Source organism: Ctenopharyngodon idella, chromosome 15 (genome assembly GCF_019924925.1).
Source record: "Ctenopharyngodon idella isolate HZGC_01 chromosome 15, HZGC01, whole genome shotgun sequence".
Taxonomy (NCBI): Eukaryota; Metazoa; Chordata; class Actinopteri; order Cypriniformes; family Xenocyprididae; genus Ctenopharyngodon; species Ctenopharyngodon idella.
This window is the reverse complement of record NC_067234.1, coordinates 16001696-16026112: the sequence shown is the minus strand read 5'-3', so window position 1 is coordinate 16026112 and position 24417 is coordinate 16001696. Positions and strand designations below refer to the sequence as shown.

The 24417-nt window shown below is 38.4% G+C and overlaps 1 protein-coding gene across 13 annotated transcripts in view; it reads left to right on the top strand.

Moving 5' to 3' along the window:
- The window catches only part of frya (furry homolog a (Drosophila)), a 91860-nt gene that overhangs the window by 55066 nt on the left and 12377 nt on the right, over positions 1-24417 (top strand). For 8 of the 13 annotated variants that reach the window (XM_051863064.1, XM_051863055.1, XM_051863056.1 and 5 more), the window contains exons 35-53: positions 116-206; positions 428-510; positions 855-1005; positions 3613-3716; positions 4238-4420; positions 7948-8149; positions 9904-9981; positions 10601-10722; positions 11198-11385; positions 11462-11553; positions 13634-14235; positions 14316-14413; positions 14523-14693; positions 15951-16091; positions 17246-17425; positions 18615-18785; positions 18925-18999; positions 19087-19257; positions 22663-22866. In XM_051863064.1, coding sequence (XP_051719024.1) covers positions 116-206; positions 428-510; positions 855-1005; positions 3613-3716; positions 4238-4420; positions 7948-8149; positions 9904-9981; positions 10601-10722; positions 11198-11385; positions 11462-11553; positions 13634-14235; positions 14316-14413; positions 14523-14693; positions 15951-16091; positions 17246-17425; positions 18615-18785; positions 18925-18999; positions 19087-19257; positions 22663-22866 — 3107 coding nt within the window. The remainder of the gene's footprint in view (positions 1-115; positions 207-427; positions 511-854; positions 1006-3612; positions 3717-4237; positions 4421-7947; positions 8150-9903; positions 9982-10600; positions 10723-11197; positions 11386-11461; positions 11554-13633; positions 14236-14315; positions 14414-14522; positions 14694-15950; positions 16092-17245; positions 17426-18614; positions 18786-18924; positions 19000-19086; positions 19258-22662; positions 22867-24417) is intronic. The other 5 variants (XM_051863058.1, XM_051863060.1, XM_051863068.1 and 2 more) reach the window with 1 other exon arrangement.

Here is a 24417-nt window from a genome sequence, read left to right as displayed (position 1 = left end):
TCAAGGCAAAACATTGTAAATGCATTAAGCAAAAACAGCAAAAAGCAAAATGACAGTGAGATAGTGTTGGTCATATCATATGACACATGCTGTACTAATAAATATGTCTCTAAAGGTCCACCTTCCAGTAGAAAAACATTAGTGTGTGGCCAAGAAAACATCCCTGACATGGATAACTCGCCAATCACAAAGGAGTGTGATGACAGGTATGTCCCACAAACCACACAATTTACTTTATGTGCCTATTTTCCCTCTTCACCTATAACTCAATAAAAATTCATCTTGAAGCTGGCACATTTATCCAAAGAGTTTTCTGATACACTTCCACTGGAGCAAGTTTAACCGCCTTGATCGATAGCAAAATGATTTTGTGTGTTTATATTTAATACATGCATTGACAAAAGTCAATTTTTTCTGTCCGCCGAAGGCTGAGCAACATCTTACGAGCACATAACCGCCTGGAGTCTCGGTACAGCAGCAGTTCTGGAGGTTCCTACGACGAGGAAAAGAGTGAGTGAAGTTTGACATTGATCCATGGATGCCGAGACAGTTCTAGCCCAAGGGCGTTAAATATCATTTTATCTTTTTCTAGCGTAGACCATCTCATTTCTTTCGTGAATTTAAGATATTTCTGATAGCTGGCTCAGGTAATACATTTCAGCTTGAAATAGCTTAAGCTTAATGGTTTTTGAGCGTGATTGCATTAGACATGAGGTATGACAGTTGTGGAGTTTGTCTTTCTACATACCACTCATGCTTCGAGGGTAAAATCCAGTTTTATTACAAGCCTCACGGATGAAAGGCATCCTGTCAGGAATGGCATGTTGGTTTGACTTTTTTTGCTTTGCCTGCAGGTGAGCCACTCCCACCATATGCCATGTGGCTTATGAGTGTGCTGGAAACCAATCAGCCGCTTCCTCTTCCCATGCCAGTTAACGGAGGCTGCTGGGCACCGCTGGTCGATTATCTACCCGAAACCGTCACTCCACGAGGACCCCTCCACAGGTCAAGCTTCCCTTTTGTTTTCTTTTCTTTTTTTTTTTGGGTCCCACTTTATATTAGGTGGCCTTAACTACTATGTACTTGTGTACATACATGTTTTACATTGTACTTAGGCTATATTAAAAAAAAAAACAAATTTCTGTAATTACATTTATAATTACACTGTTGACCCTTACACTTTAACTCACCCTTAAAGGGAACCCCTGGTGTTAAGACTTGTATGGCTTTATATAACGTAAATGATGTCTGTTACTGAAATATATAGTAGAAAACTCATGAAAGATTTACGTTATTTAAAAAATCCATGACATATTTGGACAATGGGCGGCGCCATTTTGTTTGCGTTCTGTGTCGATGACGTCAAATGGTTGCTCTCGGTGAGCTACTGACACTGTCATATTGCTATTTTTAACGCAACACAACTCAGAATATAATATATGATGCCACATTGTGCAGCTTTTGGTTGTAATTTTCAGTCGATGAGCAGCAAGAGAAGCAATGTAAGTCTTTACTGCTTTACTAGCGATAAGAGGAGAAAAGAATAATGAATAAAACTTCCTAACTGCGTCTTTGCTCTCTTCACTTTAGCCCTGATGACTGAGGCTTTTTATCTGTATGTTTTGGTGCAACGGTGATCTAGTAACGCATACATGTCTTAATATCTGTGGGGTTCCTTTTAAAACACGATCAGCCTTTTCGATTTGAGCCAGAGCGCAAAATTAGTGAGGATGAAAACATCGAAGACGTGCAATGTCTCTGTGGCTATTCAAACTACTGTCGTATGATTGACGTGTTAAAATCGTCTGATCACCTGAATGCATTACACACAGTTAAACACGCTGAGAAGATGCTACTGTTTTATCCGATCACGGATATCTTGTGCATCACAGCGCACACGTGCTTTGAGGCAGTCTGTCTCATCCAGATGTGTTATAGGCTCACCTTCGTCAGTCTCCATGACAGGCGTGGCATTTCGTTAAAGCACACACTTATATCCATCGCCAACTGTAAGCTCTTTCAGCTGTGGTCTACTAAAAGCCTCAGTCATCAGGGCTAAAGTGAAGAGAACAAAGACGCAGATCTTTAGGAAGTTTTATTCGTCCACATTCTTCACAACTTCCCATTCTTCTCTCCTCTTATCGCTAGTAAAGCAGTAAAGACTTACATCGCTTCTCTTGCTGCCCATCGACTGAAAATTACAACCAAAAGCTGCACAATGTGGCATCGTATATTATATTCAGAGTTGTGTTGCGTTAAAAATAGCAATATGACAGTGTCAGTAGCTCACCGAGAGCAACCATTTGACGTCACCGACATAGAACACAAACAAAATGGCGCCGCCCATTGTCCAAATATGTCATGGATTTTTTAAATAACGTAAATCTTTCATGGGTTTTCTACTACATATTTCAGTAAGAGACATCATTTACGTTATATTAAGCCATACAAGTCTTAACACCAGGGGTTCCCTTTAAACCTACCAATACCACCAAACCTGTCCCTAACTTTACCCGTATCCACCTCAATAGCAGCTAAAGTGTTTTGCAATACAATATGAACACAATAAGTACATTGTATTTATTTTTTGATGTAAGTACATAGTATTTAAGGCCACCTAATATAAAGTGGGACCATTTTTTGTTTTTTGTTTTGTTTTGTTTTGTATCGTATCACACTTTTCATATTTTGAAAGCTAACTTTTAAACTTTATACTTGTTACTGGAGGAGAATGGAGGAGAAATGTCTGTGATAGAGAATAACTTAGGTGTCGTCTCATCTAAATAGGTTGCCGACGAACATTTTTCAAAATAGATTTTGTTAACGAAATTAACACTAGTTATAACCAAGCTTTCAATTCATGCTGTGGCCATGTAAATCTGGTAAACCTGCACAAATATACCAGGAAATTACATAATGTTACATGGACAGCTGAAGCAAACTTCACCCACAGGAAATTGTTATCTAGAAAAGTAATTCCACCTCAGCCAGACAATTTCATATCCTATTTTATAACAAATATCAACAATATATTTGTTATTGGAGAATTTATAAAAATGCTTTAACAAAAAATGTCCAGTGCCAAGTGATTTCTTGCATTTTTGTGATTTATTTATTTACGTTAACGCAGTCATCAAGTTACAAAAATAACTCTGTACTCTCTTCTTCTTCATATTATGTAACAACCTTTTATTCAGATTTAGATTCATTGTCAAAGTCTAGTCAGTCACCCAGACTAGAATTACATACTGGCTTTTTAAGCCAGTAACTTGACTCAGTTTAATTTAATCTCTCATGATAAATCACAGTTCTTATCATTCTCACAGATTATGTAGTCCTGGAATCTTAAAGCATGTCACTCTGCAATTATCAGACAGATGGAAAATAGATGATCAGAAGCCGCAGTGCTGTCGTCACAGCCCCTTTGAACCAAAAAAAATGTGATAACACATTACTAATGTTCTTCTTAGGAAGTATGATAACAATGCCCATCGCCAGTAATGACAAAACCAACATACTTCCTTTAAGCTGTCAATGTTACGTTCTTTTTGAAAGGTCATTGCTGGTATGTGTTTTATGTACTGAAAGACCAGTGTGTTTTGTTTGGTTCAGGTGTAACATAGCAGTGATCTTCATGACGGAGCTGGTGGTGGATCACAGCGTGAAGGAGGACTGGGCCCTACACCTCCCTCTACTGCTCCATGCCTGTTTCCTGGGTCAGTAGAGCCTCTGTGTTCTGTTCTCATCACAATTTGGGACATTTTATCAGGGATTAGACCCTCTAGATTAGGGCTACAATGCTTGAGTCAGGTGTACTCAGATGCTTTTACTGTAGTACATGGTGTTTTTTTTTTTTTTATTATCCAAAATGGATTTGCTTTTGTCATATCTTTTTCTTTTTTTTAAAATCTAATCTCATCTGAACCATTGCATCCCTGAATGTGTCTTATGACTATAACTATGTGGCTTGCTATGAGAACAATGTTGTCAGTGAAAGCAGTAAACTTTTGAACGTGGAGGATGGACCAACCTTATCTTTTTCAGAAGTATGTGAAATATTTGTATCCCTGCGGATTGAGAACATTATTAGTTTCAAATCAAAACAACATTTAGGTGTTGGCAGACTCAAAAAGAAAAACCCAAACAAGCAAACAAAAAATCTAGAACCACTTAACCCACAACCCCCCAAATAGTACAAGTACAAAATGTAAACCTTTAGAATGTGGCTCTTTTTTAGGTATGGACCACTACCGCCCCGAGGTGTTTGAACACTGTAAGAGGCTCCTCTTGCACCTTCTCATCACGTTATCTTGCAACAACAATTTCAGCCTCATTGCCTCTGTTCTGCTAAACACCAGAGATGCCAACAGCAACAAGAGCCTGACCTTCAAACCCATCTACCAACCTGAGTTCTACACAGGTAGTACATATCAAAACATATCTTTTTAGCTATGCATTTACTGATTGAGCACTGTGCTATGTCCGAACTGTTTGCACTTTATTTTATACGTATTATCTTTTTATTCTTTTTCTTGTTTTATTTAATTTTTAATGCATTTTATATCAATCTTTAATGTATCATCTTTTTATTTCTGACTTTAATGCATTTTAAATCTTGCTGTCTGGTTGAAAGAGCTGGGAGAATTAGGAAGTAAGCATTTGTTATCCCTGGATGGAGCTCTGACAGAGTTAGTCTGGGAAGATTTGTCTGTAAGGGTACTGTTTAAACGCACAGCTACCTGACAAATATTTTTACAGCGTGAGGAAGATCCATTTAGATCCGCTCTGATGGACAACAAAAAACTCCCTGAAACTTCCTAACTCTTCCATCCAGATAGTGGTATTCTCTGTTTTTACTGTTATTTTTATTTCTTATGCGTTCCATTTTTATTATTATGTATTTGGTTCTTTTTTATGTAAAGCACTTTGAATTACCATTGTGTATGAAATGTGCTATACAAATAAAATTGCCTTGCCTTGTAGTAGACTTAAAGGGATAGTTCACCCAAAAATGAAAATTTGATGTTTATCTGCTTACCCCCAGGGCATCCAAGATGTAGGTGACTTTGTTTCTTCAGTAGAACACAAATGATGATTTTTAACTCCAACCGTTGCGGTCCGTCAGTCTTATAATGCTTGTCAATGGGAACACAATCTATGAGAGTCAAAAAAACATGCACAGACAAATCCAAATTAAACCCTGCGGCTCGTGACGACACATTGATGTCCTAAGACAGGAAACGATCGGTTTGTGCGAGAAACCGAACAGTATTTATATAATTTTTTACCTCTAATACACCACTATGTCCAACTGCCTTGAGCACGGCATCCGCGCCGGAAGTGATGTCTCGCACTCATTGACGGATACGTGCGAGAGATAACTTCCGGCATCAGAGCGCGTTTTCAGACCTCACACACTGAATGCTCAAGGCAGTTGGACATAGTGGTGTATTAGAGGTAAAAAATGATATAAATACTGTTTCTCGCACAAACCGATCGTTTCGTGTCTTAGGACATCAGTGTGTCGTCACGAGCCGCAGGGTTTAATTTGGATTTGTCTGTGCATGTTTTTTTTTACTCTCATAGATTTTGTTACCATTGACATGCATTATACGACTGACAGACCGCAACGGTTGGAGTTAAAAATCATCATTTGTGTTCTACTGAAGAAACAAAGTCACCTACATCTTGGATGCCCTGGGGGTAAGCAGATAAACATCAAATTTTCATTTTTGGGTGAACTATCCCTTTAACATTCAAAATATGTCAGGAAAAAAAAAAAAAAGTTTTTATGTATTACATTTCATACGTAGTATTTTATGGTCATTTATTGAACCAAAGAAAATTATTGCTTTGATCAAATTTATTTAATATTTTTTATTTATTTAGTTAGTTTTTATTGATTGATTGATTGATTGATTGATTGCCTCATGGTAGTCAAAGTTTTAATGCCAGAGCCAACCAAGGATGAAACCAGGTTAAAAATAAATCATATAAATATATTATTAATAAAAATAAATAATTATATTGATTATGTATACGGTAACACTTCAGTATAGGGAACATGTATTCACTATTAATTACGACTTTTCCCTCAATAAACTCCTAATTTACCGCTTATTAATAATTAGTAAGCTAGTTGTTTAGGTTTTGGGCAGGAATAAGAATGTTGAATAAGGTCATGCCGAATAAGGCATTAAAGGGTTAGTTCACCCAAAAATGAAAATTATGTCATTAATTACTCACCCTCATGTCGTCCCACACCCGTAAGACCTTCGTTCATCTTCGGAACACAAATTAAGATATTTTTGATAAAATCCGATGGCTCAGTGAGGCCTCTATTGCCAGCAAGTTAATTTAGACTTTCAAATGCCCAGAAAGCTACTAAAAACATATTTAAAACAGTTCATGTGACTACAGTGGTTCAACCTTAATGTTATGAAGCGACGAGAATACTTTTTGTGTGCCAAAAAAAACAAAATAATGACTTTATTCAACAATATCTAGTGTTGGGTGATTTCAAAACACTGCTTCATGAAGCTTCAAAGCTTTACAAATCTTTTGTTTTGAATCAGTGGTTCGGAGCGCGGATCAAACTGCCAAAGTCACATGATTTCAGTAAACGAGGCTTCGGTACATCATAAGTGTTTCAAAATTTATATGGTTCATGTGACTTTGGCAGTTTGATCCGCGCTCCGAACCACTGATTCAAAACAAAAGATTCGTAAAGCTTATGTTTTAATATTGATTTAAATCCTTTGCATATTCATTTTAAAATATCAGTAACATTATAAAAGTTATTCATACCTTTACTTTATCAAAATCAGCATGTGCATCATAACACAGAGGCTAACATTTTGTAAAATATAATAAAAGCAATTCTACATTCTGAAGAGCATGAATACGAGTGCCAGGGTTCAGAAGACAGTGAACGTGATTTTATCAAATGCAGCATCTTTGTTGATCCTGGAACAAAATTACAATCAACCAATCAGGTTTGAGGGACAAGTTTACAGTTTATGTCAATTTTAGGCTTACAACCAGGGTCATGTGCTTCTACATCAGTATGAGTCACCTATCATTTCCCTTTGATTTTAGGATAACTTATGGGTAGGGTTAGGATGAGGGTTAGGGATAGGGTTAATTCTCGGACAGGAATGTTGTTCCGGGATCAACAAAATATGTTGACCCAGGAACATGTCTTACTTGGCAAAAATCACGGTGCCCCCTTCACAAGCAATGGATCAAAAATGATACACACAACTTGGATAAGTTCAAATAAGTACTTTGAAATGATTATATGTAATTACATATATTATAACTGTTAGACCTAGAAATGAAGGGAAAATTCTATGATGAATGCTTTGCATTTTGCAAAGCTCTACATTTTATTAAATACTGCTGTCTATAAGACAAATTTACCAGCTTTTCATGAATCCTGTTTATCACACCCTCCTTGCATGAACACTTACACATTGGCTTTGGTATTTGACACATAGCTTTGGAGAGTGTGGTCATGTTGAAATCCTGTAGAGGGGTGGAGGGTGAGAATTCTTATCTGTGCAAGAACAACTTCTGGAAGTGCAGCCAAAAACAATTTTATGTACACAGAGCATCTAAAGGTCTGATTAGAGCATTCCTATGCACTATTTTTATCTTCTTGCTCCAAAGGGACCAACTATCGGGCCTGGGGTAGACTGGTTTGCACAAGAGGATGGTCTCGCTGTTGTCATGCTGTTAAAGCATGTCTAGACAAAGTCAAAATGATGCCGATAACATGTCATTCAACAGCCCCTGTCATAACAGCATACAGTATTGTTCTTTAATGTTTGTGATTTGGCTCATTTAGGAATGTTATCACACTGTCTGTTTGACTTAAACTTAAAATGTGGGTTCTGAGCTTGTTCTTCTCCAAACCTTTTTACTCACCCTACATGTGGTGTTCAGGTGGTGTGGACTTCCTGCGGAATGGCCAGGCATCTCCGGTGCCAGATTCCGGCCTCAGTTCCTCCTCTACCTCGTCCAGCCTGAGCCTTGGAGGCAGCAGCTCCAACCTGCCTCATCTGGCCCAGGAAGAGGTGGAGCAAATGGAGAGCAGCACTGAAGATGATGAGAAGAGCAGCAAACTCATTGAGTTTCTCACTACAAGGTATACAGACCTAGAATTATATTGTGATCTAAGTAGATAAATGCTGTAATGTTTATACTACCGTTCAGAAATATGAGGTCAGTAACTTCCAATTTATCAAAGAATCCTGAAAAAACGTATCAAAATATTGAGCAGTACAACTGTTTTCAACATTGATAATAATAAAAAATATTTCTTGAGCATCAAATCAGCATATTAGATGATTTCTGAAGGATCATGTGACACTGAAGACTGGACTAATGATGCTGAAAATTCAGCTTTGCCATCAGAAGAATAAAATGTACTAACATGGTGAACAGTTATTAATAATTATTAATAATATTTCACAATATTGCTGTTTTACTGTATTTTTGATCAAATGAATGCAGCCTTGGTGAGTATTAGAGCCTTTTTTTCCCTTTTTTTTCAAAAACATTAAAAAAAATCGACTCCAAAGTTTTGAACAGTAGTGTGATAGACAGATAAATGCTGTAATGTTTTTATTAAATTGAACTTGCAGTATGTGAAAGCTAGATAGAAGGTAACAAATAAAGTGCTTAACTATGAAATACATCCTAACAAGGACCAAATAGCCTTTAGGCTGCTCTTTAAGTGTGAAAGCTTTGGTGTTAAAGGGTTAGTTCATCCCAAAATGAAAATTATGTCATTAAAGGGATAGTTCACCCAAAAATGAAAATGTGATGTTTATCTGCTTACCCCCAGGGCATCCAAGATGTAGGTGACTTTCTTTCTTCAGTAGAACACAAATGATGATTTTTAACTCCAACCGTTGCAGTCTGTCAGTCGTATAATGCATGTCAATAGGAACTCCATCTATAAGAGTCAAAAAACATGCACAGACAAATCCAAATTAAACCCTGCCGCTCGTGACGACACATTGATGTCCTAAGACACAAAATGATCGGTTTGTGCAAGAAACCGAACAGTATTTATATAATTTTTTACCTCTAAAACACGCTCTGATGCCAGAAGTGATCTCTCGCGCGTAACCGTCAATGAGTGCGTCTGCCGTCAGAGTGCATTCAGACCTCACACACCGGATGCTCAAGGCAGTTGGACATAGTGGTGTATTAGAGGTAAAACATGATAGAAATACTGTTCGGTTTCTTGCACAAACCGATCGTTTTGTGTCTTAGGACATCAATGTGTCGTCACGAGCCGCAGGGTTTAATTTGGATTTGTCTGTGCATGTTTTTTTGACTCTTATAGATTTTGTTCCCATTGACATGCATTATACGACTGACAGACCGCAACGGTTGGAGTTAAAAATCATCATTTGTGTTCTACTGAAGAAACAAAGTCACCTACATCTTGGATGCCCTGGGGGTAAGCAGATAAACATCAAATTTTCATTTTTGGGTGAACTATCCCTTTAATTACTCACCCTCATGTCGTTTCAAACCCGTAAGACTTTCATTCATCTTCAGAACACAAATGATGATCATTTTATGAAATCTGAGAGAAGCGTTTTAGTTTTACGATCTCTTTATGAACTTTTTGAAGCGTCAAAGTGGTAATTGCGTAGCTGTCAATGCAGGGACAGAAATCGCTCAGATTTCATCAAAAATATCTTAATTTGTGTTCTGAAGATGAACGAAGGTCTTACGGGTTTGAAACGACATGAGAGTGAGTAATTAGTGACAGAATTTTCATTTTTGGGTGAACTAACCCTTGAAGTTAATCTTTAGTTCTTCTCAGTTTATCTTCACTGTACAGTAACCAAAATGAAAGGTCATTTCATGTGAATATTCCAGAGCTGTTCAGGAACCGATTCAGGAAATGACACATCTGACAAGTCTCACATCTGATACCACTCAGGATATTACAGACTTGTATGTTGCATTTCATCAGTCTACATCAGAACAATTCTCAATGTGGTGCGGTTTAAACGGGCGTCTGATGTTGGTGCTGGTGTGGGTTCTGTCAGACTATGTTCACACTGCAGACAATTCCAAACTGTTTTGATAATCCCATCTTTAAGACTGGCAGCACTGTTATTTGCACATGGATCTATATGTTACTCGCAAACTGCCAGATTACTTATACAATAACATCTCGCATCAAGCTTTAAGAATTGAGATTATAATTACAGTGTCAACAGACATAGTGAACAGAGAAAAGTTTTGAATTGAACATGGAACAAGATTGGATTTGAGCTGATAGTGTGAGCAAGTCTATATGTACAGGATGGGGAAACAACTTTTTTCTTTTCTTTCACTTGAATATTGATGCACCATATTAATGCACCACAATTATATTTAAAAAACAAAAGCTCTTTTGGTGGTTAGCAGGGAAATAGCATCTTGCAGCCTAGTCTGCCATCTAGTGGCAAGCAAGTAGTATTCAAACATATTGTTCTGCTGTCCAGGTGAAAGTAGCTTTTCCTGTCATGAACATAATTTATACTGTGATATGTAAGAGATTGAATAGATATTTGCATGGTTTGTTTAGGCCTTTTGGGCCGTTATGGAGCCATGAAGATATCACTCCTAAGAACCAACACTCAAAAAGCACAGAGCAGCTTACCAACTTCCTGCGACATGTGATGTCTGTGTTCAAAGAGTCCAAATCAGGTAAGCCACATTTATCTTTAGTCATTCCGGTGTTCATCTACATTTCCTGGGTGCAGCTTAGGACATTTTATTGCAATTTATAATATACATTACTGGCCAAAACTGATGTCCAGCCTAGGAAAATTTGACATCTTCACCCTTTTCTCAAATATTTTGTAAGCATATTGTGTAATTGTGCTAGGAGTCAATTGTTTGTTTGTTTTTTTCTTTTGATGATGCAATGAAATGTAATTTTGTCCAGACTGTCGTACAAAGAAATTATGAAGGCTGTTTTTTTCTATTTTTAGCTGTACCAATAGCTTTTTTTGCCAAATAATTTTATCAGATAAATACCTTAAAATCAATATTTTTCTCACATTTTGTTGGTTTAATCAAACTTGTAGGGTCATTAAAACAAATATCCACTCCGGACATCACTTTTGGCCACTACTGAATGTCTTTATGTTTGCATGCCACATGTTCTGTATGTTTGTAGACATTCGGCTTGAGCAGCAGTTGAGTGAAGTGGCGTTGCAGATGGCTCTGTGTAGCTCCTCCAGGCATTACGCTGGACGTTCCTTCCAGGTGTTCAGAGCTCTGCGGCAGCCCCTCTCAGCTCTGGCCGTGTCTGACCTGCTTTCGCGCTTGGTGGAGGTGGTCGGGGAGCACGGAGAGGAGGTTCAGGTGAGGTTTGGGTTCATTAATGACAGTTTTGACAGAGTCAGTGAGTTAATAAACTCACAATGCATCTTATCCACAGGGTTATGTGATGGAGCTTCTCCTCACTCTTGAGTCAGTGGTGGATAATCTAGCTGAGTGCCTGAAGAACAATGACTTTTTTATCATACTACGGTAAGTTCCTGACATATTACATTAACCCTGCAAAACCGAACACATGAAATAAGTTATAAAAAAATCATTGAACAGTTTAATGAATATTTGAAACTTCAGACAAAATCCGGTTACACTGTATTTTAAGGTGTCTTTGTTACAGTGTAATTATACATGTAAGTACTGAGTAATATTAAGTAACTACATTTATTTACTATAGGGTTAGGATTAGGGTTTGGTTTGGTTTAGGGTTAGTTGCACGTAATTATGCATAATTTATAGTTATTACTATAGTAACTACATGTAACATATGTAACAAAGACACTGTAAAATCTTTAAAAAATTAAAAAAACAAAAACTTTTTGCATATGTCTTTATGTTGAGTATCATATTTCATACATCAGGATTATATAGTATGATATAGGAGAATATGGAGCTTACCCTTGAGGAGAAAAAATATGCAATTTGGTGCAGTTGCTGACATTTATATTACCAAAATGAAAGATGAAATTCTGATAGCTTGTAATGTAAAACCATGGGATTTAAATCCAACCCGAATTCCGGAAATGTTGGGACGTTTTTTTAAATTTGAATAAATGAAAACTAAAAGACTTTCAAATCACATGAGCCAATATATTATTCACAAACATAACACGTTAAAACTGAGAAATTTTACAATTTTATGCACAAAATGAGCTCATTTCAAATTTGATGCCTGCTACAGGTCTCAAAATAGTTGGGACGGGGGCATGTTTACCATGGTGTAGCATCTCCTCTTCTTTTCAAAACAGTGTCCGTGATTTCCAACAAGAATGTCAAATTTGGACTCGTCTGACCATAGAACACTTTTCAACTTTGAAACAGTCCATTTTAAATGAGTCTTGGCCCACAGGACACGACAGCACTTCTGGACCATGTTCACATATGGCTTCCTTTTTGCGTAATAAAGCTTTAGTTGGCATCTGCAGATTGCAAACCCGGATTGTGTTTACCGACAGTGGTTTCTGGAAGCACTCCTCGGCCTGTTTAGTAATGTCATTGACACAATCATGCCGATGAGTGATGCAGTGTCGTCTGAGGGCCCGAAGACCACGGGCATCCAATAAAGGTCTTCGGCCTTGTCCCTTACGCACAGAGATTTCTCTGGTTTTTCTGAATCTTTTGATGATGTTATGCACTGTAGATGATGAGATTTGCAAAGCCTTTGCAATTTGACGTTGAGGAACATTGTTTTTAAAGTATTCCACAATCTTTTTACGCACTCTTTCACAACTCTGTCCATCTTTGCTTCTGAGATCCTCTCTAAGACATCCCTTTTGTAGCTAATCATGTTACAGACCTGATATCAATTAACTTAATTAGTTGCTAGATGTTCTCCCAGCTGAATCTTTTCAAATCTTTTTCAGCCATTTGTTGCCCCCATGCCAACTATTTTGAGACCTGTAGCAGGCATCAAATTTGAAATGAGCTCATTTAGTGGATAAAAGTGTAAAATTTCTTAGTTTAAACATTTATGCTATCTATGTTCTATTGTGAATAAAATATTGGCTCATGTGATTTGAAAGTCTTTTAGTTTTCATTTTATTCAAATTTAAAAAACATACCAACTTTTCCGGAATTCAGGTTGTATCAGTTGTCACTCTATATCTCTTAATATTATGTCTTAATAAAATGATATTGTAATGCTTTATGATCAAAGCTTTGTAGTTTTAAAAGCAGTGTAATACAATTATGATTGAGAGATGTACAAATAAACATTCCTCAAAAGCCTGATGTACTGTATCACATGAAACTTACATTTTAACATGATATTTCTTAAGTTGCTTCAGTCCAGTAAGTGGTCATCTTGAAATGTTACTAATAACGTGTAACATCTAGCGTGCTAAAAAGCTGGATGTTTTTGGAATTATACTAAAAAGCTTTTTACTTTATAAAAATGTATAAAATATGGGTGCAACAGTTTTTTCAGCAAAGCTTTGATCATATTGATGATTTAGAGGCCTTAGAATTTTGTTTTATGATACAGTAGGCTTATATAACTTCAACATCAAAAGTCCAAGATGCTTTGTTCCCTGTTGGTGATAAGTCTTTGTTCCTGCAGGGCATCTTCACCAGATCTACCATCCAGTGGCAAGTTAACGCTAAACCGTAAAAGCACCAGTCAGCTTGACCTGGTTCCAGGATCAGGCATGACTTCGGAGCGAATACGCCACCAGCGTAGCTACTCTGTTCCCAAGCGCTTTGGCGAGCCTGAGCGTTCCTCTGAGGTTCCCCGGAGTGCCACGCTAGACCGCATCCACCATCATCAAAGCAATATGTCCAAGCTCCGATCCCTCTCCTCATCCTCCTCCAGGGACAACGTGGTCTCCACCGACCCAACCAATGCCAACCATCCTCGCAACCTGCTAGCCACCATCTTTTGGGCAGTGGTGTCGCTCATGGAGTCAGACTTTGAGTTTGAGTACCAGATGTCTCTCAGGTTGTTAGGGAAGCTGTTAGGCCACATTTCATTAGATAAGCAGGAATACAAAGAAAAACTGGAGAAGATCCAGGTCCAGCTAAAATGGAAGGAGTTCTCTGGGCTTCAGCAGTTGCTTCTGAAGGGCTTCACCTCTGTGAACACTACTGAACTTACCTTGGAGCTTTTCAGCCAGCTCACACCCGTCTCACGGCTACCGGTGGTGGACACCTCGCAAGCCATAGGTACTTTTTGTTTCTTCTGCCAGAAAAATGTATAATTCTAACATAGTTCTCTATTAATAAAATCTGATATTACCCTTCAGGTTTCCCATTGAATGTGCTCTGCCTCATCCCCCATCTTGTGTTACACTTTGACTCACCTACTCAATTCTGTAAGGACGTAGCTGAGAGAATTTCCCAGGTCTGCTTCTATTACTTTGACCCTTAAATCACACTATAAATACACTTTTATACTTATACAGAATCTACAGCACATTTGTTCGCTGAAAATCACTCATTTTGATTGACAGATTTGCCTTGAGGAAAAGAATTCCAAGCTGTACAACCTTGCCCATGTGATGACACTGTACAAAACCCACTCCTATACCCGAGACTGCTTTTCCTGGGTTAATGTGGTGTGCCGCTACCTACATGAAGCATTCAGCGACAGCACACTCAGCATGGTTACTTACATGACCGAGGTAGGATGCAAATAACACTTAAAGGGATAGTTCACCCAAAAATGAAAATTTGATGTTTATCTGCTTACCCCCAGGGCATCCAAGATGTAGGTGACTTTGTTTCTTCAGTAGAACACAAATGATTTTTCAACCGTTGCGGTCTGTCAGTCGTATAATGCATGTCAATGGGAACTCAATCTATGAGAGTAAAAAAAACATGCACAGACAAATCCAAATTAAACCCTGCGGCTCGTGACGACACACTGATGTCCTAAAACACGAAACAATCGGTTTGTGCGAGAAACCGAACGGTATTTATATCATTTTTTACCTCTAATACACCACTATGTCCAACTGCCTTGAGCGCGCGCACGGCATCCGGTGCGTGAGGTGTGTACGCGCTCTGGCGTAGTTTAAAGGATTAGTCCACTTTCAAATAAAATTTTCCTGATAATTTACTCAACCCCATGTCATCCAAGATGTTCATGTCTTTCTTTCTTTGGTCGAAAAGAAATTAAGGTTTTTGATGAAAACATTCCAGGATTATTCTCCTTATAGTGGAATTCAATGGTCTCCAAATGGTTGAAGGTCAAAATTAGTTTCAGTGCAGCTTCAAAGGGCTTTAAACGATACCAGACGAGGAATAAGGGTCTTATCTAGCGAAACAATTGGTCATTTTCTAAAAAAATACAACTGTATATGCTTTATAAACACAAATGATCGCCTTGCATGTGCTTTGAAAGTGGACTAATCCTTTAAACTACACCAGAGTGCGTACACACCTCACACACCGGATGCCGTGCACGCGCTCAAGGCAGTTGGACATAGTGGTGTATTAGAGGTAAAAAATGATATAAATACTGTTCTGTTCCTCGCACAAGCCGATCGTTTCATGTCTCAGGACATCAGTGTGTCGTCACGAGCCGCAGGGTTTAATTTGGATTTGTCTGTGCAAGTTTTTTTTACTCTCATAGATTTTGTTCCCATTGACATGCATTATACGACTGACAGACTGCAACGGTTGAAGTTAAAAATCATCATTTGTGTTCTACTGAAGAAACAAAGTCACCTACATCTTGGATGCCCTGGGGGTAAGCAGATAAACATCAAATTTTCATTTTTGGGTGAGCTATCCCTTTAATTATACGTCATTTGAAATTTTAAGAAAAAAATTCCATCTTGTTATGATAAGACAAGAATTTAAAGGAATGTAAACATTCACATACTTTGCGTTTAGGGAAACTTTACTTTCTAATGCTTTCTGTGTTTTGTAAACAGTTGTTGGAGAAAGGATTACCCAGCATGCAACAAACTCTTCTGCAAATCATCTACAGTCTACTGAGTCACATGGATCTGAGTGGTATTCAAGCCAAACTCTTCAACATGGAGGTTCTAACAACAATAGAGAAGTTTGTTCAGGTGTGACACCTCTAATTTATCACATATACAATTTGTTCCGCAACTTAAAATCTATTATAAAATGTATTCAAATTTAGTCATTTGGCAGATGCTGTTATCCACCTACAATATAGTGTTATTTTATGTAAAATGATATAAAAATACTATTGTTTTATTGTTTAATACTATAGCTTTTATTTTGATATATTCTTTTTTTAATTTTAGCTATTAGTTTTAAAGTTTTACTAATTTTGTTGTGTGCTTTTGTAATTATTATTCTTTTTTTTTTTTTACATTTTCTATTAAGCTTTAATTTATATCTACTTCAGTTTTAATAATTTTAGTACTTCAGTTAGTTGCCAAATTATTATTATTATTTTTTTATTTTTATTTTTTTAAAGGTTTTTTTTATTATATTTTTCATCTTTATTACAAAAAAAATAAAAAAAAATTAATAGTTTTAATAGTTTTAATGGCTTAGTTTAAATAGTTTTAAAATAACAAAACTGCATTTATACAAATGCATTACAATAATTTTAGCTGTTTGTGTGTTCTCTGGGAATCAAACCTATCATTGCTAGCTAGGGTCCTAAAAAAAGATACACAAATCAAAGACGTAACTAATCAGAAAATCATTTTATACTCTGTAGCTTTTCACCAAATATTTATCTTGAGTGCTTCTAAAATTAGTCTCAATGATTACATTTACTGTAACTGGTTCATATCATCTATTCTAAATAAGTTTACTCATGACATAATAGTGTTTTATAGCATTTCTGCTGTAAAACTTACATCGTTGGTAAAACTGCTGGTTTTCCTTCTCTCAACCCTTCCTTTGGAGGGAGAAAAAAAGAGAATTTGAAAAAAAAAAAACACAACCTTGTGCCAGGGCTATAAATCCAAAGGCACACCCAGCAGCAGTCTATAAACAGTCAGTCCTGTTGGCTGCTGTCCACATTACTGAGGCCTTCAGTGTGGCCTCACAGCAAAGACGCTCCTCTGAACTACTGCTTCTCTCGCCGGGCTCATGTGTTTATCTCGGCAGAAGAAGAGAAGGCTACTGCTCGTGAAGATGGATTGACTGTATGTAATGCACTTTGGGAGGTGAGCATGTTTCTGAATGCGTCCTTTAGGAATAACTTAGTTCTGTTTTGTGTTTGTTTCTTTGACTTTAGACTGCACACTGGAAGGAAGCCTTGAACATATTAAAGCTGGTTGTCTCCCGCTCGGCTAGTCTGGTTTCGCCTTCGTCCCCGCAGAGTAACGCATCCACTGTGGATGTCAGGCGTGCGTGGGACACGCCCTCCAAAGCCCTGCCTGGAAAGACCCTTGACTTTCACTTTGACATTTCAGAGGTATGACATTTCTGTCTGTCCTTCTGTATCTCTCTTACTTCATTTATTGTCGTTATACAGTACAAGTCAAAAGTTTGGCTGAATCTAAGTTTGAAGGATAATTCTTAGGGTTTTATAGATGAGAAACATTCATGATCTATAAAACCCTAAGAATTATCCTTCGGTGCTTGAACTTAGATTTATAGCAACCAAAAAGTACCTGGCATGCATGTAAATTCCATCAGTGCGGTTTATAAACCGTCCCAAGATGCACCTCATAAGGTTGGTTAAGAGAATGAGTGTGCAGGACTGGAATCTAGGAAAAGCGTGGTGACTTTGAAGGAGCTAAAAATAGTTCATCAACATTTCATCACTATATATAATTCATTTTATACTTCTGTTATTTCATAGTTTGATGACTTAAAAATATTTAGTTTTTTTTCTCTGTCTTGTTAGTGAAGTGAGTGTTGGTATATAGTCTGTAAATGTGAGTCATGCCAGCCAACCACCAAATACTGGCATCCTCTATGGGTTTGTCCACATTTTCCAAGGTGGAGTCACGCATTTTTTATGTTGTTTGTCCTCTGTATTAGATATATTTTTCAATATTATTTCACAGTAACATTTGCTTTAATGCAAATGCAAAGGTTTTCTGTTCGAAACTTGATGGAAATATGAACGATCTGGGCTCATTTACGCGTGGGAACCAAACACAGAGGTATTTGTGTAATGCATGAATTCCAGGAAATGATGTCAATCCGGCTGTGGCGTTTTGCATCCAGAGCGGCGAGGGCTGGACAGCCTTTGCAGAGTCTTAAAGCAGACTACTCTGCCCTCTGTCAAATACCTCTGGGACGCATTTAGCCTCTAGCAAGTGGGCGAGACAGTAGAAAAAACTCAAATTTGACAGGGAACTCAAAACAAGCTTGATTCCATCCCAGCAGAAAGGAGTTAAGAGCAGGTGAATTCAATAAAGGAAAATCCTGACATTCCCACAAGCTTTGTTGTAGTTCTCTTTTCCAAAACTCCAGACTCTGAGGAGCAGGACTATTGAGAAAAGACATCCACTTTGTCCAGCAGGTTCTGAATTGTTGAAGCGTGCTGAAATAAAGAGTCTTGGGCCGAGGGCCACAAGATTATGACATGAAAAGAAAAGAGCAGACATGAAATCCCTGAGCATAAATGGTGCGTGACGTTGTGTGTGTTTTAGACACCAGTGATTGGCCGGCGGTATGACGAGCTTCACAGTTCCCCGAGACAAGATGAGAAGAATGGAGAAGGGGTTGCCGTGACACGCAGTACCTCCTCTACATCCTCGGGCTCTTACCAAAACAACCACGTGCTGGTGCCTGTCAGCTGGAAACGACCTCAGTCCTCACAGGTGAGCGCTCACAGATACACTCGCTGAATTTCTGATGTTTGCTGAGGAACAGTTCATAAATAATGTTTTGTTTATTATTTTATTTAATTTATTTAAATTGCTTTTTGTTTTGTTTCGTGTAATTTCTCTCTCAATTTAGAAACGGACTCGTGAGAAGTTGGTGAATGTATTAACCTTGTGTGGCCAAGAAGTTGGACTCACCAAAAACCCATCTGTAAGTGACATATATGTGTTACATACATCCACCCAGTATTAAATATTAGGAAATATGTCAGAAGTCATACTGAAGCACTTCCTACAGGTGATTTTCTCATCCTGTGGGGAACTGGACCTAATTGAGCACCAGCCCAGTCTGGTGTCCTCTGAGGACGGCACACGGGACACTGAAAACATGGATGACACCACGTCAGAACAGCAGTTTCGTGTATTCAGGGACTTTGACTTCCTGGACGTAGAACTGGAAGATGGAGAGGTGAGAAAATATTTTTAAAAAATGAAGCCAAAATGATCTGATCCCTCTTGCTTGTGAAGACTTTTGACTTCCAAATTACTTTGTTTTTCACTGCAGTAAAGTAGACCTTTGGGGAAAGCAATTCTGTGCATTAAACTTGCAAAGCATTAGTCAGAGATAAACTGTTGCACTGTAAATTTCTTTAACTCTTTGTAATACAATCTCCTCTCCTTGTTTATGTCTGTGCCATCAAGGAGATGCAGGTAAGCCCAGGAATCCTCTAGTGTTGTGCTGTGTGCAGTCGGACATGTTGTGATGCATGTCCATAATTCTGCCTAGAAACTTAATGTTGTGTAATGTTATGTAAAACATAAATGATTTTGACCATTTCCTCATTAATGAAATGTGCAAAAGTTTCCACAGAATTTGTTAGAATGTATTATTGTTTTTTTTATGTATTATTTCTTTACAACACAATACTGTTAAAGAGTTTGTGGTCAGTAAGTAAGTCCTATTTTGGATTACTCTTTCTATACGTTTATAACGCATGTTAACTCAACATAATGTCTGAAGAGTAAGGCTCCAACACAACAACTTTTATATGCGTTTTGGTCGTTCATTTATACGACAATGCCGTTTTGGTGGCCTGAAAACGCAAGCTTTTGAAAACGGGTTTCAAAGTGCACGTTTTTGAAAACGGTCTCCGTGTAAACGCGTGAAAAACTGTTAAAACGATGACGTCATGCACATGCGCATTACATGTTCAGTCTATAGTGTTTTATCGCCATTTAATGGCCTGTCAGCAGAATACAGCATTTTTAGTAATTTTCACGGATTCGTATGAATGAGGATCGTTTTGACAATGGTGTTGTCTGTACACGGAAACCTCAAATGAAAAAACTAATCAGTTTTAACCATATCGCTGTTGTGTAAACGTACCCTTAGGTAGCAAACACAAACGAGGGTAATAGAACATACAGTATCTCACAGAAGTGAGTACACCCTCACATTTTTGTAAATATTTTATTATATCTTTTCATGTGACAACACCGAAGAAATTACACTTTGCTACAATGTAAAGTAGTAAGTGTACAGCTTGTATAACAGTGTAAATTTGCTGTCCCCTCAAAATAACTCAACATACAGCCATTAATGTCTAAACCGCTGGCCACAAAAGTGAGTACACCCCTAAGTGAAAATGTCCAAATTGGGCCCAATTAGCAATTTTCTCTTTCCGGTGTCATGTGACTCGTTAGTGTTACAAGGTCTCAGGTGTGAATGGGGAGCAGGTGTGTTAAATTTGGTGTTATCGCTCTCACTCTCTCATACTGGTCACTGGAAGTTCAACATGGCACCTCATGGCAAAGAACTCTCTGAGGATCTGAAAAAAAGAATTGTTGCTCTACATAAAGATGGCGTAGGCTATAAGAAGATTGCCATGACCCTGAAACTGAGCTGCAGCACGGTGGCCAAGACAATACAGCGGTTTAACAGGACAGGTTCCACTCAGAACAGGCCTCGCCATGGTCGACCAAAGAAGTTGAGTGCACCTGCTCAGCGTCATATCCAGAGGTTGTGTTTGGGAAATAGACGTATGAGTGCTGCCAGCATTGCTGCAGAGGTTGAAGGGGTGGGGGGTCAGCCTGTCAGTGCTCAGACCATACGCCCCACACTGCATCAAATTGGTCTGCATGGCTGTCGTCCCAGAAGGAAGCCTCTTCTAAAGATGATGCACAAGAAAGCCCGCAAACAGTTTGCTGAAGACAAGCAGACTAAGGACATGGATTACTGGAACCATGTCCTGTGGTCTGATGAGACCAAGATAAACTTATTTGGTTCAGATGGTGTCAAGCGTGTGTGGCGGCAACCAGATGAGGAGTACAAAGACAAGTGTTGCCTACAGTCAAGCATGGTGGTGGGAGTGTCATGGTCTGGGGCTGCATGAGTGCTGCCGGCACTGGGGAGCTACAGTTCATTGAGGGAACCATGAATGCCAACATATACTGTGACATACTGAAGCAGAGCATGATCCCCTCTCTTCGGAGACTGGGACGCAGGGCAGTATTCCAACATGATAACAACCCCAAACACAACTCCAAGATGACCACTGCCTTGCTAAAGAAGCTGAGGGTACCTAAACCCTATTGAGCATCTGTGGGGCATCCTCAAACAGAAGGTGGAGGAGCGCAAGGTCTCTAACATCCACCAGCTCCGTGATGTTGTCATGGAGGAGTGGAAGAGGACTCCAGAGGAAACCTGTGAAGCTCTGGTGAACTCCATGCCCAAGAGGGTTAAGGCAGTGCTGGAAAATAATGGTGGCCACACAAAATATTGACACTTTGGGCCCAATTTGGACATTTTCACTTAGGGGTGTACTCACTTTTGTGGCCAGCGGTTTAGACATTAATGGCTGTGTGTTGAGTACAACAAATTTACACTGTTATACAAGCTGTACACTCACTACTTTACATTGTAGCAAAGTGTCATTTCTTCAGTGTTGTCACGTGAAAAGATGGTCTGCAGTTATTTTAAATTGTAATAATATTTTACAATATTACTGTTTTTGCTGTATTTTTGATCAAATAAATACAGTCTTGGTAAGCATAAGAGACTTTTTTCAAACACAAATGTTACTGACCCCAAACTTTTGAATGGTAGTGTATTTTAGAATGAATTGGTGGGCAACATCTAAAAATATTGTGTCACCCCTTATGAAGATTGTATTATATTCCAACATGTCTGCATTTTAACAGCTTGTCTTATGAAGTCATTAGAGTCAGTGCATTGAGGTCATTCTACAAATCTGCTGAGGCTGCAATGCCGCAGAGACACTTAAAAGGGCAGATTCAGCCTTTCAGATAAATTCTTCCTTGTGGGTAAATTTGACCAGTTTTATTTAATGGCTGTTTATGAATCCATCACAATTTCATTCCAAACTGACATGTAACGGTGTCAAAAACTTTTTGCTTCATTACCATTTTGTATTTGTCAAGTATGATAATTTAAAATGACTGTTCAGTGAAAGTATACTCCCAACTTTTTGCCATTAAAGTTCAGTGTTTAAGCGAGCTGCCAGAGGAAAGCATTATTCTGAACTGCTGAACTGGATCTGTGTAGGAATGTGGATGTTGACTCTTGACTCTGATGTCAAGGCATGTAGCTGCAGTGATAACTTGAGCCTCTTCCAAAGGAAACAGCCTTCAGGCACTTTATTACTTACTCTTCTGGAACACAAATGTGTTCCTGTATTGCCGTTTCACTACTGTGTTAATCCTTTATATAGAGAGATGTCCTTACATAACAAACTCACTGACTGAGCACCTCCACATATAGAGCATGCCGAAGCCTGTGACTGTGTCCATCTTGATATATGGTTGTGCGATATATTCAGAGGACTCTTTATTTCTCCCACTCTTTCTCTGACAGGGTGAGACAGTTGACAGCTTCAACTGGGGTGCGCGGAGGCGTTCCATTGACAGTCTGGACCAGGCTGAAGCCCAGCCAATGGAGGAGGACAGCCAGCTCTCAGGAAGTTCACCAAGCCTGTTTCCAATCGTCCATGATGATTCTGACGAGTCTTCTGAGGATGAGTCTCTCACAGCCAGCCAGATCCTCTCAGCCTCACAGCTAGTAATGCTGAATTTGGTTTTCTTGCACTGTTTTGCATTCATATTAACTGTTTAAAGTTGATAACAAAGCATGAAATGCATTTTCTAGCGCATTTAGCTTAAAGGGTTAGGGTCACCCAAAAATTAAAATTATCCCTCAAGCCATCCTAGGTGTATATGACTTTCTTCTTTCAGTCAAACACAGTCGGAGTTATATTAAAAAATATTCTGGCTCTTCCAAGCTTTATAATGGGAGCCCAAATTTGAAGCCCAAAAAAGCACATTCATCCATCATAAAAGTAATCCGTACGGCTCCAGGGGGTTAATAAAGGCCTTCTTAAGTGAAGCGATGCATTTTTGTAAGAAAAATATCCATATATAACTATTAAATATAATCACTGGCTTCTGTACAGAAGTCGATTCTAAAGAAGAAGAGATCTTCTCCTTCTTCTTTAGGGTTTAACGGCAGCTTGCATCCATTAGCGTTGCACTACTGCCATCTTCCGGGTTTATTTTCCTGTAATGTCCATTACATCCTGTTCTCCTCATCAGTCCAGTCCTTGTTAAAAAAAAACTGCAAATACTTCTTCTGCCTTGTTCATTCTCACCACTTTCCAGTATTTCCATCATTACTGTCCCTGTTAGACCAACTTTTCCAAACTCTTCCATCATCTTTTTCCTCTGTTCTTCATATTGTCTGCAACTCATAAGTCTGAAACCTGACAATAGCCACAAAAACAGTTGGGTGCTTCCTTATAATATATAGTGTGCCAGTCAAATTACTGTGACCGATCCTTAATCTGATCATGACTATTTCTCCCACGGAAGAGTGAACTTTGACCTGATGCATGGCGTATTGACAAATGTGGAAGCACAGAGTATAGAACAAAACAAAACATCGGTCACGAATTAGAAGTCCAAAACGAGAAATTTTAAAGAGAAATGTTAGCAAAGCTTGTGTTTGTTGCCCAGCCCTATTAGTTTGAACCGCGAGAAGTGTCATCTAACTCTCATCTAAGCTTATGCTACTCCTACATCCTACGGCAGAACTCGACTCTCTCATGAACGCACGGACGGACGTTACTGAAAGCTAGTGATTATAGTCTATAAAGTTATAAATATGGATATTTTTCTTACAAAAATGCATCACTTCACTTCAGAAGGCCTTAATGGATTATGGAAGCCGTATGCATTACTTTTATCATGGACGGATGTGCTTTTTTGGGCTTCAAAATATCGGCTACTATTCACTCCCATTATAAAGCTTGGAAGAGCCCGAACATTTTTTAATAATTTTGACTGAAAGAAAAAAGTCATATACACCCAGGATGGCTTGAGGGTGAGTAAATTATAGGATAATTTTCATTTTTGGGTGAACTAACCCTTTAAAGTCAGCATGAATTTAAAATCTTGAAACAATATCGCTTCTATGATGTTGTGTTCACCGGCTCAAGGGCGGGAAACCTGTCACTCACATGATATCACAGCATTAGCAAACTGCAATGATCCCGTCAATTTCCCGTGGATAAAATCAAGTCCCACTGTTCGAGAAGCTGTTTCTTTCACAATATGA